Here is a 17,853-nt window from a genome sequence, read left to right on the forward strand (position 1 = left end):
TGAGAAGTGAAGTTGAATGAAGGACATGTTTACCATTTTTATATGGGATATGTAGATGAAGTTAATCTGTAATTGTTGGTCCTTTTGGGTGCTTAAGTAGACTGCAATTTTTTATTTTTTGATATAATTGTTTAACAAAACTTGTCTTTGTTTGCAATGTGAAGAAAGATAATATTTACAGACCGTTTTAAAGCACACATGCATAAGTTCACATTCCTGCATCCTCTGATAATAGTTTTGGATTATTGTTATCATATTATCTCTGAGCAAGGAGGAGAAGAGAGCGCATATGTGTTACTATGCACGGAAGAAGAGAAAATATACAAAATGACTAGATTGTCTGTCCTGATGTAACTCAGTTTATGAGTGAAGTGTGAAAACAAAGCTGCAGCTATATATCTATATAATCACCTCCAGGGCCCCTGTAATAAACATCTTAATTTTTTTTTTTTTTTTTTTTTTTTTTTTTAATCTCTGCCTTTTGTAAAAGGATTGAATGAAGTGCGAGTATTGGCGTGCCCTCTGCTTACTGTACTTGTGTGTGCAAGCTGGCAAGTGCTTGTTCCAACCTGCTGCTTGTATAATGTGTTTTTTTAAACACCTAGTGGTAATATGTTGTACCATGGGAACATTTTGGGAAGGTTATAAGTATATTTAAAAAGTGGCTACCATCCAGTCTTAGATGGGAGTAGCTGCTCTAGCTGTCATGTCTCAGTGTTTTATGCCGGCATACTGATTGCACAAGTATGAGGAACACAGCCAACTTTTTTCTGGAAAAACCTTGGTATAATTTTTTTAAAGACTTAATTTACATTATAAAGAATCTGATGATTTTGTAATTGCTCACTGAGATTTTACTTGTTCTTTTGTGTCCTCAGGATCAAGTTGGAGTCGAGGTTGTGCAGTTGGCAGCCATTCGAATTAAAGCACCTATCACAAGGATGAAGACGGGAGCACAGGTATAGAAGTCAAAATAGCCCATAATGTAAACTCACCAAAGCTCTGAAATTTACTGTAAAGAAATGAATAATCTCCTTTCTGTTTGTAGATGCCTGTGTATGTGATGGGTCTGACCAGCAGTCAGACACCCTTCTCCTTTGGCAGCGCTCTGCCCAGTCTTAGCTTCCACTGGTCCACCACTAAGAGAGACATCCTAGATGTTGAGTCAAGACACATTGAGGTACCTTGCACTCAGGATTTTTCTGCTTGCCTTGGATATAATACTTTCTGTAACTGATCCATGTCTATTTCTGCCCTCTCTCCTGATCTGTTTATTAGATTGACCTTTTGATGTGGCATCTCTGTATTACAGACTCAGTTAAAGAAGTGCATCTGCCTTGTCTCTGCTTCCTTGTCAGCCTCTGCCTGGTCCCTGCTGTCTCATCACTGTTGCCTTTTTTATTTAATTTTTTGCTGCTATTTTTGCATTTCTCATAATGCCGTTCATCTCCTCCAGGCTAACATGGAACTCCAGTCAGAGCACAACTTTGGCATGAGGGTGACGGGAAGAACAAGAGGGAGGACAGGACTGAAGGTGGTGCTTAGGGTAACAGACCCTCAGGCTGGGCAGCTCCTAGGGAATCTGCAGGAGCTAACAGATGAGGTTCAAATCCAGGTAAAGTACTGTGGCTACTTTTATTGGTGTCACACCTTCAAAAATGCTCTAATGTAAACATTTTAGGGGTGTTGAGTCCTTTTCAGGTGTTTTATAGACATCCCTTTATGGATGACAGCGTATCATAGCCTTACCCCCCTGCTGCTTCTTCATAATAAACAAGATGACATTTAGGGCAGCTGGGCACAGAAGATGCTGAGCTTCATAACATCAGATGCTGCTAACTTTAATGTGATAAGCCTTCAAATTAGTTAGAATGCATTCAGCTTCAAACTGCATTAAACTATGTCATGTCACTTTTGCTCAAACATCAAAGAATGATAAAAGCCCTAAAATAATTGGAGTTCAACATTTTGCTTTGATCAAGGTATACGACAAGCTGCAAATGCTTAATCCTGGAGTAGAAGCCGGGGAGTTACTTATGGCTCCAAACTCAGCTCTTAAACTTCAGACTAACAGGTGAGTTACAAGTGCCCTACAGTGTTTCATGTCTGAGTGCAGACGTAAATACACAGAAACTGAAGTGTGCATAGAGGTTGGATAAACTCTCTTTGGCTGTGTTTCTCTTTGTCTAACAGGGATGGTGTGGGTGCAGTCTCTTACCGAATGCTGGCCTGCCCTGACCAGGTTGTTATCGCTCAAGTGGATGATAAGGGCTTTCTGTCTTCTGGCTCACTCACCGGCATCTCTTCTCTACTGATCTCCTCGCATGAGACCTTTGGTGTCAATCAAACTCTCATCCTTGCTGTGAAGGTCAGTTTGAAAACCACTGCATGAAAAGTGTTTCAGACGTTTGATTGTGAGAGAAGTATCCCCTAGAAATTAACAGTGAAATCAATCTCAACACCCTCCATTTTAGTTATTTTGTGAGATGTTTACATTAGTCTGCTGAAACTTGTACATGCCTCACATTCCTGACAACTTAGTTGAAATACCGGTTTACCTTGCAGTAATGGGCCTGCTGTTTGTGACTTGAAGTGTGAATTATTGTTGAACTATGGCATCCTCTGAAAGGTACCTGTATGGAGGATTATGACAGAAACATTAAATCTCAATAGGTAATTTTCTGTTGATGTCATGTCACATCATAGAACACCAGACAGGAGTCATAGAATGATTTCTTCACAGAGATGCGTGAGCAAAATGGTGTTTTGTGCTGTTTATAACTATTTAAACAGTTTGAATTGTAAAAAAAAAAAAAACAAAACAAAAGTCTTAAGCTGCTTTTGTGTCCCAAAAGTGGTGACGTATTCAGGCAAAAAAGATCAAAATACATACAAAAAACATATGTAACATGGAAGAAGTATTTTTTATCAGTGTTGTCATTAGAGTGCAAAAAAGTCTACATGTTGTACCTTTAGCACAGTAAAAATCCCCCTTAACACAGTGCCGGCGCTGTGTTTTATATGTCTAGAATATTATTACCATAACTCTGTCAAAGTTTGTCCGATCAGAAAAATTCCAACGGTGTTGGAAAGCTGAGAATTGTGGGCCTGCGCACGTGTATAGTTCAACATGGTACTCGCAACCATAGATGTGGGTATTCATAGCAAAACACCAGAAGTATCGCAAGACCGCTACCCGGATTCTCAACACTGTAACTCCTCGAAAGGTTGCTCAATCTAAAAAATTCCAATGCTGACAGAGAGCTGAGAATCTGTGCTTTCCGGCAATATATGATGTGTGGTATATATATCATGGTAACGTTGAACAGCACCGCGGAAACGGCAGCTTTGGCAGAAGACAAGTGAGAAAGGAGAGTGAAGGAAGTGGAGTTTTGTTTTCAAAAAATAGTGTTAGATAGAGACCTCTGTGCGTGTCTGTCATGTGTAATAATATGTTACTTGAGAATATTCAGAATGCATTTTTCAACCTTTATTTGTAAAGGTATATAGTTATAGTTTCATGTATATAGTTATCTTTTGCACTGTGTTTTGCACACCGAGAGTCCTAGACTCAAAAATGACTGGTGATTGTTCTAAACATGTATAGGTTCACATTTCAAATGTCAAATCAAAACTTCATGAGCAATTACAAAATTTCTTCTCATAAAAGCCATGAAAAACAAATCCGTTTTTGTGTTGTTCTTTTAAACTGCTGACAATTCCATATAATGTGCAATAATCCATTAACCAGATGTTGAAAAGTCAAGTTCAAGTACTCCTGGGAAAAGGGACCAAAGCTCTCAGACTTAGGACATTTCCTATTTTACAGCCATAATAAAAAATATGTCCAGATTGCAATTTTTAGACTCAGTAGGTAAAGGGTTAAAATAAAAAAATACTTGAAAAAATACCAACAAAAGCTTGTACATATCTAAATCTTAATGTTAACACTGCAAGTTTAGGTATTTTTGTATTTCATGTTTAATTACTCTACATTGAGGGAAAAACTAAGCAGAGTCAGATTCCTTGTTGCCTTAGTGTACTTGGCCAATAAAGCTGATTCTGATTTCAAGCCCACTCTGGTCCCAGGACTACACCTCACTATGCCCGCTGACTTCTGTAGTCTCTGTAGTGTTTACATGTTAGCTTGTTCTCTGTGGGTAGGTGTTACCTTCACTTTCTGTCAAAGAGGAGTACCACTGATAATTAGAGTAACGATTTCCATTGTCCCTGCAGTTACTGAGCACTACATTTGTTCTGTCTTTCATTCCTCAGGTGCTGCCTGTGTCCTACGTGAGGTTCAGCACTAGTCCAGTTCTCTATACGCACAACAAAGAGGGTCTGAAAACCTTTCCCCTCGGAACAGTGCTCACCTTCTCAGTCCACTTTCATGCCAGCACTGGGGAGACCCTGCACAGCTCCAACACACAACTCATATTTGCCACGAACAGGTCAATGAGTACATAATCTATAGGCCCTTCATGTTCCAGGTGTTAATGATAATAATAATTCATGTATCCACAAACTGCATGTTGCTGAGTGAAACATGACTTTAGACAGGCAGAGGAAGGAGCGGGGTATGTTTGCAGTTTCCATAGTGCCCCAAGGTCGAAAGGCTATTATTCTGCTGTCCAGGGCTATTTATAGAGAAGGACTACCAAGGCCTCTTTTGAGTGGTCTGTTATGCAGCCTCACCCGTCCCTGTGTGCCTTATGTCCTCTTGTATTTCAAATTCTGCCTGACAAGTCAGGTCGGCTCACAAATTACTCTGTCTATGCCAGCTGAACATAATGTAAAATATGGCAAACGTGGGTTATTGGAATATAAATGCTTTAGACATGAAGTATTTTTATATCTGAGCTACATAAGATCAGGACCAGGGCTATGAGCCAGCAAAACACTCCCCTTTGCTCAGCCTGTGTGTGCATTAATATCTGTCAGGTATAACCAGAGCAGCTGAGGTCATGGCAGGGTTCAGTGGCAGGTTTTATGTGAAGTTCACAACATTAATTTACTCGGCTGTTCCTTTCAACCTCATTTCAGATGGAGTTGTTTTCACCTGAGTGAGTGAGTTAAATTAATGGGAAGTGTTGGGCTGGGAGAAGGGTAGCTGCTCTCCCAATGAGGGACTCTCTCATCTGTCTGCACAATAAATTGATTCTATTACTTTTTTCTCCAGGTGCTGACAGACAATTTTAGGGGAAACATATCAAAATCAGAGCGGTAAAGGGCTTATAGTCTTGGGAGTAGCCTGGCCTGTGATTAGATCCTATTGCATCTCCAAGGAACAGTTTGAATGTGGCTGGTATTTGAGGTAGAACCAAGTCTGACTTTATTTGTTCAAGAAATGTGCGATAGAAATTGAGGAAAAAGGAAGATGCTTTCAGGGGAATAAATATTAATCAGACTTGATTTTGATCTTTTGTGGTGTAAGAAACAAAATACATAAAATGGGAAGAAGTGTTTTCAGTAAGAGCTTAAGCATGTTAGCTAATCTAAATGAAGACGGTTAAATTAGATTTGTTACTCTTCGTATCAATGCATATTTGACGTCTGTTTATCTATGATTGAGAAGAATGAGTTCCTACCACTGCAAATATGAACAAATTTATTTTGTATTGACAATGTCATATTTTTTACTACGAAATCTGAATTTTTGGTTGCATCCTTTAACAAACTGATGACAGTCGATGTTGATAGTTGGTCCTTAATTTAACCTGTGCCTCTGTTCTGTCCTGCAGAGACGACCTGGTGCAGGTGGGGATAGGGCCTGCTAACAACACTCTGACCGTGAGGACCATCAACACAGGCCTCACTCTTCTTGCTGTGTGGGACAGCGGAAACAGGGGTGTGGCGGACTATGTTCCTATACCTGTGGGGCATGCTATCTATCCACATGGTGCCGAGATCCATGGACTGGTGATTGGAGATGTGGTTTGCTTCAATGCCCCTTTGACTGGTACAGATGGTGAGAGATATTTTTGTTCTTCAAACAGATGTGCTGTATTGTGCATGGGTGGCTGATCAGAAAATAACTGAAGGAACAAAGAAGAAACTATTTGAATCTGTGTAGATTTTTCCCCTAATCTTGTTTAAATGGTATTTTAGCTATACTTTGTAAAAGCCAGCTCAGACTACATGATTTACTTGGTCATTCATGACAGTCTGATCCACCCTAAAATTAAGACTTAGTCTAAGCGAGAAAAGCATCTTCATGAACCTGTATTTTAACTAATTTCTTTCAAAGCTCCTGTGAGGACATTTTCAGCTGGTTATGAAACAGACAGAAATTAAAAATGATGCCTCGTTATGGCCCACAAAGGCAAAACAAGACCATCTGTCTGAAATTTTACTGTTTCTTTATCATACTGCAAAATCCAGCATATAACAGGCACTTTAATATGTTTTTTCATGTAAAAAGTTAGTTGTGTTGCTTATACCAGAGTGACCAGTATGCCAGAATAAATTGCTATAAAACAAGCCATCCTTGCTGTAAATGCATCTACCACCATCACACAGGGCTACTTCACTTGTCACAGTACACTGGGACACATAGCAATGCAGACCAGGTTGGCAGGGAGGTAGCACCACATAAAAATTTTTTTTTTCCCCTCATTAGTCCATAATCAGGCATGTAAAGAAAAATGCTGTTAAGTACGGCTGCAACAAACTATTTTTTCAGCCATTGATTCATCAGAACACAGGTATTCCAGAGCTGTTAAAATAATTCTAAAGTCTAAGTATCTATTTTTTAAAAACCAAAAGGAAAACTACATTTTTATGGGAATCTGTTACATCAAATAACTTAAACATGTGACTGAGTAAAACAAAAAATATTTGCTTTATAATGTGTAAAAGAGTTTGATTTTTTCCTCACTTCCCTCCTCGCTCCCTTGCACAAACACTTTAAGAACATACTGATTACAGTCGTCTACTGATACAGTTTGAATGAAAGACTTTAGTTATGGTGGGACACACTCTGTGTTTTTATTGCTACCTCTAGTAAACATTTCATCCCAGAAGAGTCACAGATTTAACCAGTTGAGCAGCTTTTTGTACATCTTTTTGAGGGTAAGCCTCAGTCTTCATAAGTTATTATTATGAAAACTTATGGACCTTTGTTACTCACTGCTTGACCGAGCTATTGTTAGTTGGTTTATGGTTTTTGTCATGTCGCCTCAATCACTGGCAGACACACCAACACACTCTCACAGAAACACACCACACCATTGACTGCAGCATATACTCATCCTTCCTCTCTCCTGCTCAGATTTCAGCAGACATTTAAGACACATAATATCATGGATTAAATGAATGTCCTACAGTCCACTGCTGTTGTTTTTATCCAGTCATGTTTTAAGAAGAAATGACACTTAGATTCTGTCTCAGTTTCCATGATAAAGACCTATTTTTAGGTTGCCAATTGTCAATTGTCTGGTTAAGATGTAAACAGCTCCAAGCCACGCCAAGTGGCGGCATATTCGCGCATCATAGCAGATAGAGAAATAATGTCCTTGCCAACACTTTTTATTATTGAATATTTCAATTTTATTGTTTCGTTGTTGCAGCTCTACTGTTAAGAAAAAAGACTTGTGAAGTGCAGGTTTGATTGAAGAATTAAAGACAAGTGAATAGCAGAGGTGGTCTGTGGGTCTGTACTTTATAACTGTCACTGAAAGATGAAAGATACCGTACCTGAAACTAGCAGGATTTCCAGCTCCACATGATGTAATCAGAATAAAACAGAAACAACATATTACATACCCAGTGAGCATGCACGACGCATCATGTTTTCCCCTTTTACTATTTTCCGTGCTCGTATCGCTCATGGTCGAATGAGCGAGGAAAGAGGTATATCACAAGGGACCAAGAGTGTTGCATTGCAATATTTCCTTGATTGACTTTGACTTTCATTATTCAACAGAGCTGTTTTACAAAGTCAAGATAGTGGTACAATAACAATATACATATTTAGTTTGAAATGTTATGTTCTCATTTGTATCAACACAGAGACTCAGTTATTCAGCTTAAACCTGTCAAAGGCTGGTCCACACAAAGCACCACAATTCCGTTTAATGCAGGGAAACTTCTTCCTTCTAAGAACCCTCCCAAAAACAGAATGTGTGTTATAAACCTGTACTACTTATTAATTTTACAGTAATTTTTCATGTCTGTAGAAGCTGATGAGAGATGCATGTCAGATGGATGATTAACAGCGCCCTGCAAAGACACCGGTTTCTTTTTTTTATACCATTTATATATCAAATATTTAAAGTGGCTTCTACTTTTGGCTTTTAAAAGACAACAGGATGAGATTTTTATAAAGCTGCTTTGCATGTATGGCAGAGGATCAGTGAAGAACATATGTCTGTCCACAGTGGTCCTAAAATCTACAAAAACATAAAGACAAATGCCTGCCTTTAGTCTATTATAAAGACTTATGATAGATATTTTCTTTGGTTTGCAGCTTAAAAGCAAAAACATACCTATTGATCTATCTCTGCAGGTGGTGATGGTACATGGAGCTCCTCAGCTGATGGTGTTCTTCAGGTGGATCCTAAAAGTGGTGCAGTTGTAGCCAGAGGTGCTGGAGCAGCCACTGTGTACTACGAGATTTCTGGCTTTTTGAAAACATACATAGAGGTATGCTATCTGAAAATTGTAACAAGTGTCTTAGTTGCCTGCTCCACTGACTGGCTGTGTGATCAAGTCCAGAGCACATGCTGGGTTTATTGTTTCCCCTTAAGTCATCGCTGTGATGAATGATCTACAAGAGCCAGATTCTGAGTGTTATTATCATGCAAATGGAACACCTTTCTGTTTGTTTATTTCCACTCTTGACATCTTTATTCTCCAGAGAATTTGATTGCCTGTTTGAAGTGAATCAGTGTACCAATCCCTCAGCAATATATTACAAGTAGAACAAAAGTAAGCTCCAGCCTCACCTTTCAGAAACAAATGGTCTCTGCCTTATCTGTGTGCATGACATTAACTCTGTCAAGCTGCTTTTACATGATGGAGTGTAGAAAAGATTAATTGGACTTTCTGTGCATCACCGTACCTCTCCTAGTATCATGCCTTTGAGCTCATGAGCTGAATGTAACCTCCTGTTTGAATTGCATTTTTCCTATAAGCAAAGTAAGACATAATGAGCTTTGGGGTGAGGTGTTTTATCTCGAACCGAAAGGTGCTCACAAGCCTTCAGAATGAAGATGTGTGAAAGAGGTAGCAGTAACGGCATGTTAAAGACTCAGTTCTGTTATAATTAGTGTTGTTTCACTGACAGTCTGCTATGATTGATGAAAACAATTAATTGTGGATGTTAATTGCGCTGTCATTAATCCAAGCATGCACCTGAATCTGATCAGGATTTATTTGTTGTTTTCGTTCTTTGTCTGGTTCTGTAGGTGGTGGTGAAGGCACCTTCAAGGACAGCTGCTATGGCTTCGCCCACAGCCGTCAGGATCGGCAAGAAAACAAAAGTCCTCCTCACCACCACAGAAAAAGGAACTCACCTAATTGGTATGTAGTGAAGCAGGCATTTTGAAATAGTTCAACTTTATTTGGAATCAGAGTTGAGTTCATTTTCTTGCCCATGGATTGATGACTTCATTCATACTACTCTTACATTTTTATAGAGCACTACAGTCTGCCACCCAGCTTAGCATGGCATTAAGATAGGAGAAAAAGAATGTTTTTGTTTTGCCCTGACAGCAGCAAATTCACCAGCCAATTCTATGTCAGCAACTATTTCAGCCATCAAGTTTTATTTGGAGTAGTGGAGGAGAAAGAAAAACGTCTAGTTCGGATAGTTCGATGCTGCCCTCTATACTTTTCCGCTTAAGTTTGGCTCACGGCTTCTTCTTGTTTGTTGCTTAACTGTCATCCAGGTTTCAGCATCATTACAGCCTGCATTGATGATAAAATCAAATTCCATACTGTAATTTTTTTCTGCGTAGTTTTCAGTATTTTTAAACTCAGTATTGCATGATGTGCTCAGTCTTGAATGCATGAGTATTTGCTGCATAATTAGCCATGTGCTACTTATGTGTTAGTCATTAGGTATTTAGTGCTTACATAGAAACAAATGATACCATGAATGTAGCTTGCACAACTATATTATGGACGTTTCTGTCTACTTATCTGGTATTTTCAATTTCCTTTAAATTTAATAGTCTTTTCTTAGAGTAGACAAGATTTGGACAAACCCAGTGTGACGTCAGCCGTCTGCTTACAATAGTTGGGCTCAAACGGCTTGAAGCCAATCCATGGTGGCTTCCATATTGAAATTGCAGTCTCAGCCGAACTTTGGATCAACCTAATGGCCCATCCACTAAGCATGACTTCCTGTCAGCTAGCTAGTATTCTGGCTGACAGAAACATAGCCTCTGCCTGTTGAGCTATCTGACAATCAAATGAGACACGCCAATCAGTCCGCAGTGAGGTTTTTCCTAAATATAATCTAAACCCTTGTGGTACAAAAAAATTCACCCCCCGTACAGTGAGAGCACAATAAGACTTTACCTAATGAGACATGTTTGGTTTTTTGACCCAGGCTGTAAACCAGTTTATTTCTAGGGTAAAAACCGGCTGTTTAAAAGGTGTCCAGACGGGACTTCTGGTGTTCCTGCAGCCAGCCTCAAGTGGACACTTGCAGTATTGCAATTTTTTGCACTTCCGCATTGGCTTCATTTTTCAGGACAGGAGGTTGCCGCTTGTATTACACCTTCAATATTTGGTAGGATGGGTGTAAAAGCTTGTCAGGCAGAGCAACAGTAACTAAGGGGGCAGGGATTAGTGAATGGTCAATTACTGTCAAATCTGGAATTTAAATTGTGCCCTTAGATGGATGCAGTCTGTTTTTGAGGGGCTCTCCTGGAGAGAAAAAACTGTCCTAATGCGGGACAATATCAACTGCATTCAGCAGAATCTATAACCTGCACTTTCTATGCAGCTCTTTCTAGTATGATTTGTTTTCACCATGTGTAGTTTGTAATCCTATTCTAGTTAAGCTTCCATATAAACTAAATCTGGTACAAAGCATCTATTCTCTTCTTGAGACTAAGTTTATTTTGAAAATTGTCCCTAATACAAATAAACATAATAGATGAAACTAAACTAATCAATCTCCTTCCCCCATTTAATTTGTAACTGCCTGTCTGAACCCCTTTGTAAATAGATAATCAGACATATTAATATCAACATTTTCGGACTCAACAACAAAAGTGAGTACAGCATAAAGCCTTGTATCTCATGCCAGTGTGCTCTTCCCTGCAGGAAGCTGCTCTGCTGCCCAGACTGAAGCTATTTCTCAGCTGCAGCCACAAACCTCAGTCAGCTGCCATCTCAGCTTCACTAGCGATGCCGTGGACTTCCCTGCTAATGATGTCTTCACAAAGCGCGTCAGCTTTGACACCAGCTCTGGTAAGGCTGTTCTGAATTCCCACCATATACCACGTTCATAATCAGAGAAGCAGTGCACCTTTTATATTCATATGTAGACCTTAAGCATTTTCATCATATTGAATCATTTAGTTTTTTTCAGACTTTATTTACTGAGTTTTTTTGCACAGATTGTCCTGTTATAAAAACACAACTTTAAGCTTGCCTTTGAACTACCACTTGCCTTTTGCCATCTCTCTAATATTGATAGTTTTCATACATATTTTGCTCCCTTAGAAGGACCTTTTCAAAGGAAAATAACTTTAAAACCTTATCAAGGCCAAGTGTTTATTTTTATGCCATGCATGACTGGCAGGAAAATACTGTTTACAATGGCATAATCAATACCTGCATTGCTCTTGGAATGAATTTAGCAGCGACTATAAAAGGTGTCTGTATGATGTATTGAGCTAAGGAGAGTCTCAGCTACTTGAAAGCTCTGCTCTAATCATGTTTGGGGTTTGGGACTTCACCCCAGTTGGTGACTTATATCTGATGGGATCCACTGTGTGTGTACAAGGCTGTGCTCATTCAGCTGAAACCCACGCAGGTCCAAGCGGGAGGATGTGATTGTAAAATAACCCTACTTTATAAATTCAGGGACTGAAATTGGGTGGGAATTTACATTGCTTATGTATTTTGAACATCATTGGCATTGTGGTTAACACATTTTACATCAGGATCTTTCACCATCTCTCATGCACACATCCATGATTTATCTGGACCCATCACTGTCTCACCCATGTGAATTCTCGCCCCAGGCCTCTACACATGTTCCATAACCCTGCAGCCAGTAACAGAGCAGCAAAAATTGTCCACAACCAACCTGCTGGTGAAGGCCGGCCTGGAGGGCAGTGCGTTCTCTGGGGAACAAGTGAGTGCCATTCTACCCATAGATCTGGGCCTGTACTCTGACTCAACAGAACTGCTGCTCTCAAGTCTGCACCCATCAGCTGAGCTCACCATCTATGGCCCCACAGCCGCCCTGTCGGATATGAAGGTCAGGCCAAACATTGTTTCTTGTACAACCTTCAGTAAAACCTGCCATGGTTACATTTTATACAGTTATATACCGTTTCTTTTCACATAATCAGTTTTAAAAACAAACCAATGTGCTCTTTTCTCATTTTTAGGTTGTCTCTACTTCTCCAAACATTGCTATCCAAGAGAAAGAGGTCCATCATACCTATCCGAGTTTTTCCAAGTACACCATCAGTGCTGTGGACCCTCAGGCAGCAGTCTCGGCCTCTATTTCTGTTAGCAGCACTTCCTATGGCCAGAATCTCGTCATCCCAGTCACTTTGATTCCTGTGGCTGATGCTCACGCTGCCAAAGAAGGTCAGATATCCTTTCAGCACAAATGAAAAGTCAGCGTGCCTCCAGACACCAGGTCAAGTTGCCTAAAGTGTCATGTTTAAAGGGACAGGGAGGTAGCTGGGCTGTCAGCTTAAAAGATTAGTTTTACACATTTGAACTTGCGTGGTGTTATTTTTGTTTGATTTTAATGCAGTCACACAGCCTATTCCTAAGATACTAAGTAAAATTAGCATTGCTCTTTTCTTTGCTGTTGCATTTGAGCCTTATTGTGTGAAAATGTCCAAATGTGTATGGCTTTTATGCTATTATGGAAACATAGCTGAACTATGGCACAAATTCTGAAATATTTAATATGACTGTGGGGTCAAATTATGAATGTTAATATTCATAGCATTGCTGTCTCTAGAAAGTATCACATGTTCACTAGACAGCTCCTGCCTTTTTGTCTAAAAGGGATGAGCTTGACAATCTTTTCCTCCTCTGTGATCTGGAAATATCTTAGACTTCTGCATTTCTTACTAAACATTTTCTCATGCCTGAAAGAAGTTTCCTGTTAGAATTAGTTGATTTCTGGCTAGCATCAGAAACATGTTTTTTTTTGTTGTTTGTGTGTTTTTTGTTTTTGTTTTTTTTAAAGCAGAACAGAAAGGATTCTTGTAGATCAGGGTATGATAATTTCGTAAATACTTTCAATGTTCAAAATACCATAGGGTCAGCTCCTCTTTAATGGCAGGGTGTTATAAATGATTAACATGCTAATTCACATGTGTTTTCATTTGAAACAGTGCAGCTTTCACTGCTTTTAGATGTGCGTCTGTTTTAAACAGCACAGCTTTTCTTGGCTTGACAGTAGAGATCATCCCGTGCCGCTACTCGGCCAATCAAATCCTCTGCTCAGAGCTCGCGAGCAATCCTGGAAAAATACAGAGGCACGCAGAGAAGAAGTGCAGGCAGGAGAGTTTACAGAGGGATAGACATAGCAAGTCAGTGACTGCAGTGGAGTTCGCTCACGGGGAGTTAAACAGACTGTTGCATCAAAAATGGAAGGACTGCTAAATGTTCATTCTTCCTCCCACTAAGTGCGGTTTGAACCAGTATGTGTCATATGTTTTGGTGCTGTTGCAGTGATTAATACGGTTTGTCAAACATCACTATGAGACAAAGCAAACATCTATCAGCCTGACTAACCCTGACTCACGTCTGATCTGAAAACAGAAAATGAAAAAAACTAACAGCCTGATTGATGATTTCTCTCACTGTCAATGACCCACAAAGTTACCTTTTTTAAATCAACATAAAATATGTTTACAGATGCAGGTTTCCTGTCACTGCTAAAGTTTAGATTTATTAGGTGTACAAGATGAATCGAACATCATTATTCTCACTTAATGACAAAATATGAGAATAAGAAATAAAGGCAGAGAGATGCAGCTGTTTGCTGGTTTGATATTAATTTGTCAAACACTATTTTGTTTCAAACCTCAGCTTGCCTCCAAGAAAATAACATATATTTGTATTTTATTTATCATCAAAATATGATTTAGTTACAGTATACCCCTGACATAAAAAATATTCTTGGCTATTACTATTACATTTACATCATGATATTTTATTTTTACTACAATATTACCCTTACCCTAACCCTAGGCCTGACACCAAATAAAGAACCTCCTTTTTATAAAGACCTCATCAATTTTGTAAATAAAGGCCTAGGTGTTTATATAAGGATTTACAGTAGTCATCAAATGTTAGAGAATGTAGATCCTTTTCATGATCATATCTGCAGAATGCATCTTTTTCACATTTGTTTTAAATCTACCATTTAAATGCCACTTTACAAGCTTCATCATTCCTCAGTACCTTGGATAATATTTTTGGATGTGTTTTGTGGTTTTAGTACTTTAAAAAGGTTTCTCTCTTCCTCTCAGCAGCAGCTCCCCTGGTGAGTAACCAGCCAGGGGGCCACTCCCTGCAGAATCTCATTGACAGCTACCAGATGATTTTCTTCTCCCTGTTCTCTCTGTTGGCCGGCACAGCTATCATCATCATCGGTGGGTCATGTCATTTCTGTTGAAAAAATATCATGCTGCTTTATAATGGTTTGAATACCTTGATTGTTTTTTGATTATTTGGCATGTTTGTTCAGCAGCGTTTGCTGTCAGGTTACTTGTTTTCATCTTGTTGTTCGTTTGAGTATTTGTGTTATTTTTGTGCAACTTGAGTTTCACTTTTTTCAGTTGAGTTTCTCTTTTGTCAGTTATTTTTGTATTTTGTTTTTTTCTCTTGTTAAACTAATGACACATAAAACATGTTTTAATTTGTCAAGCATGCATTTGAAAAAGAAAAGCAAACAGCATAACAAAAGAAAACGACAGGTCTCTTCAAAAATGAAGTACTGTCTTAATGTGTCCATCTCTATATTTGGTAGTGACAACCAAATTAAAGAACTTAAAGTTGTGAAGAAGAGTGTGATTCCCCAGAGGTGCTTTGACTCAGCGCTCTGCTCACATCGAAGTGATGTGTTTTTAAATTTGTTTTATCCCCTGCAGTCCTCCACACGGTCTTCTCTCCCAGGGAAAATGCTTATCATCCCGTTTTCATTGCCAGGACGCCACCAGCAGACTCAGGTAGGACACTGTGACACATCCCAGGGGTAAACCTTCAAATGTCAGCCCATCATTTTTTTTCTAAGCTTTAGTTTCACATGAGAAGTTGGTTTATTGCCTATATTTGTGATGCACCTAGCCAATAAAGCTCCACTGAGAATAAATAAAACAATTCTGACAGCATCCAGGACAATTTTCTTAGTTCTTTCTTAGAGTAGTTTACTTTTAAAGAAATGGTAGCTTACTTGTAGTAAATTTAGGCTCATTTGAACACCAACCAAGCAAAGAAAAGGCCTTTTATCAGAGGATAGAAGTCTCTGACTTATTGAGCGTCTTTTTGGCAGTGTTTGAATTTTAGTCTGCTATGGTGTGTTTGGCATGCGTGTCCAATGCAATTAAGGTGCTTTTTTGCCTCTAAGTCATATTCTATTGGGTTTTAAATTCTTCCATATTAGTCTCCTGATCTTCTCTACTATTTTTTTTCCTCCTCAAAGTAAGTGCTCTATCCCGCTTTAGATGTTGCATTTACTCAGTTCTGTATTCTGTTCTTTCAGGTTTAGGCACTCCAGATGGGAATTTTTTCAATCACAGAATACCGAGAGCAGACCCAAACAGCAGTCCCAGGTCACGTCTCTATTCTCCAAAATACGGGTCCTGATAAAGCTTGCTGCTGTCAGGTCTCCTCCTCCTCAAAAAAAAAAAAAAAAAAAAAAAAAAAACCACCACAGGCCATTAATGCATATTGAATGTGCCTCTGTCCCTATGTACAAATGCAGTGGGATGTGGCTGCAAACTCACTTGTATTCACATGTAAGTACAGGCGCTTGAGGAAACTATACTTTTTTTTTTTGAGAACAGCAGATCAGTTCAGAGCTGAGAGCTATTTTCTCTGTTTTTTGTGTGTAAACAGGTTTATCCACTTTTCTTGCGGTTTGAAAAACGTTTTTTAAAAACAACCACTCAGTTGCTTAGTTCTATCTTTTAAGGAGTTTGCAGAGTGCTAAAACCAAATAACTCATTTGAATAAGTCTACTTCCTGTATTTGTTTGTGCTTTATTTGTGTGCTATGTATCATATTTGACATGTGAAAACTAATATCTCAGGATGAACCTTGTTCTTGTATGACAGAGAGGAAATGTTAATAATATTTTTCCAAAAAGTGCATTTCCTTTGTTATGTTGTAGCTCATGTGTGAAAATGCTGTCACTGAGACCGTCCTCCTCAGGTGAGGAACCCATTAATGTGCAGAAGCCTCACTTGGAAAATCACTCTGTTTTGGGCATTTTGGGAAGTTAAACTTCACGTTGTTGAACACTTCTGAGTTTTGAGCCACAGTGCATGTAGCTCCTGTCTATTTCATAAATGTGAAACAGTTAAGGAATGTGAACAGTTTTCAGTTTTCATTTAATGTTTATTCAATTCAGAATCAGTCAGATGTGACCTTACTGTAGCGCTGTGGGATTACAAGAACATAATAGTGTGACTTTGTTTTTAATGAGATATTTTTGTATTTGAGGAAATATGTTGAAAAGGACTCGTATTTATGTTAGAAAGTGAAATTCAGTTTTACTGTATGAGGAGTCACATGGCTTCAGAGATTTTTTTTGTGTCTAGAATTCCTGGTCCTGCCTTACAATCAGATGTGTACAGCTTTTGGCACATAATGCAGACACAAGTTTGTTAATATGCTCTTGCTTTTGCTAATAAAAGTTTTTACTTCTCATGTTCAGTGTTTGTATTGTAATGATTAATTAAACTAGAGCCCTGCACGGGACGCTTTTCTTAATCCTGCTCTCGCTGGATTTCTTACCATTACCGCCCGCCCTTGCAGCAAGTGCTGTCCACTATCACACACTTTGCTGCCACCCAAAATTGCAAGAGGTATGTCCAATCCCACCTGCATCGCACACAGATTCTGGCAATCCTTATTAAATGTTCAGAATAAGAGACAGTGCAATTAATTAGAGGAATGGTAATATTAATGTTTTCACTTCAGCACCCCCTTGACAAAGTTTCCTTCCTGAATGAAGGAAAAGTCTAAGAAAACAATTACAACACCCACATCCTCATCCTGCGTAATGGGGCCACACATGGATAAAAGAGCAGCTGGAAGACTCAGACTGATTTAACTTTTTGGTTATGCCAAAGTAATATCTACCAACCTAATATTTACCTGCATCATTTATTTCTAAGTCACACAGAGTGGAAATTGTTTCCTAAACTCTAGAAAGTTTGTGCATCATAAAAACTGCAGTGCACTTCCAACAGCTCTCACAGACAGTAGGCTAATCTTTACTCTGTTAACGGCGCACTGTTACCAACCTCGTCTTTAAATGCTTGATGTGATGAGGCTGAGTTTCAGTGAAGTCCAGCTGTTTTCCATCTCTGTCACTTTCTCTCTCAATTATAAAGAAACACCAGAGTCATGATACCCAGTCAGATATGTCATCAAAGATGTGCCCTGAACTGGGAATTCCAACTCGGAAAG

General features: G+C 39.0%; 1 protein-coding gene across 2 annotated transcripts in view; it reads left to right on the plus strand.

The window, feature by feature from the left end:
- nup210 (nucleoporin 210) overlaps positions 1–17,069 on the plus strand; it is a 45,720-nt gene extending 28,651 nt beyond the window's left edge. Inside the window, exons 26-40 of one of the 2 annotated variants that reach the window (XM_041799416.1) lie at positions 879–959; positions 1,049–1,180; positions 1,457–1,615; positions 1,983–2,074; positions 2,194–2,368; positions 4,276–4,451; positions 5,742–5,968; positions 8,507–8,643; positions 9,408–9,522; positions 11,278–11,424; positions 12,204–12,442; positions 12,576–12,780; positions 14,688–14,810; positions 15,309–15,386; positions 15,920–17,069. In XM_041799416.1, the coding sequence (XP_041655350.1) occupies positions 879–959; positions 1,049–1,180; positions 1,457–1,615; positions 1,983–2,074; positions 2,194–2,368; positions 4,276–4,451; positions 5,742–5,968; positions 8,507–8,643; positions 9,408–9,522; positions 11,278–11,424; positions 12,204–12,442; positions 12,576–12,780; positions 14,688–14,810; positions 15,309–15,386; positions 15,920–16,023 (2,190 nt within the window). In that variant the 3' untranslated portion in view covers positions 16,024–17,069. The remainder of the gene's footprint in view (positions 1–878; positions 960–1,048; positions 1,181–1,456; positions 1,616–1,982; positions 2,075–2,193; positions 2,369–4,275; positions 4,452–5,741; positions 5,969–8,506; positions 8,644–9,407; positions 9,523–11,277; positions 11,425–12,203; positions 12,443–12,575; positions 12,781–14,687; positions 14,811–15,308; positions 15,387–15,919) is intronic. The other variant, XM_041799418.1, reaches the window with a different exon arrangement.
- The last annotated feature ends 784 nt before the right edge of the window (positions 17,070–17,853 follow it).

This window comes from Cheilinus undulatus, linkage group 11 (genome assembly GCF_018320785.1).
Source record: "Cheilinus undulatus linkage group 11, ASM1832078v1, whole genome shotgun sequence".
Classification (NCBI taxonomy): Eukaryota; Metazoa; Chordata; class Actinopteri; order Labriformes; family Labridae; genus Cheilinus; species Cheilinus undulatus.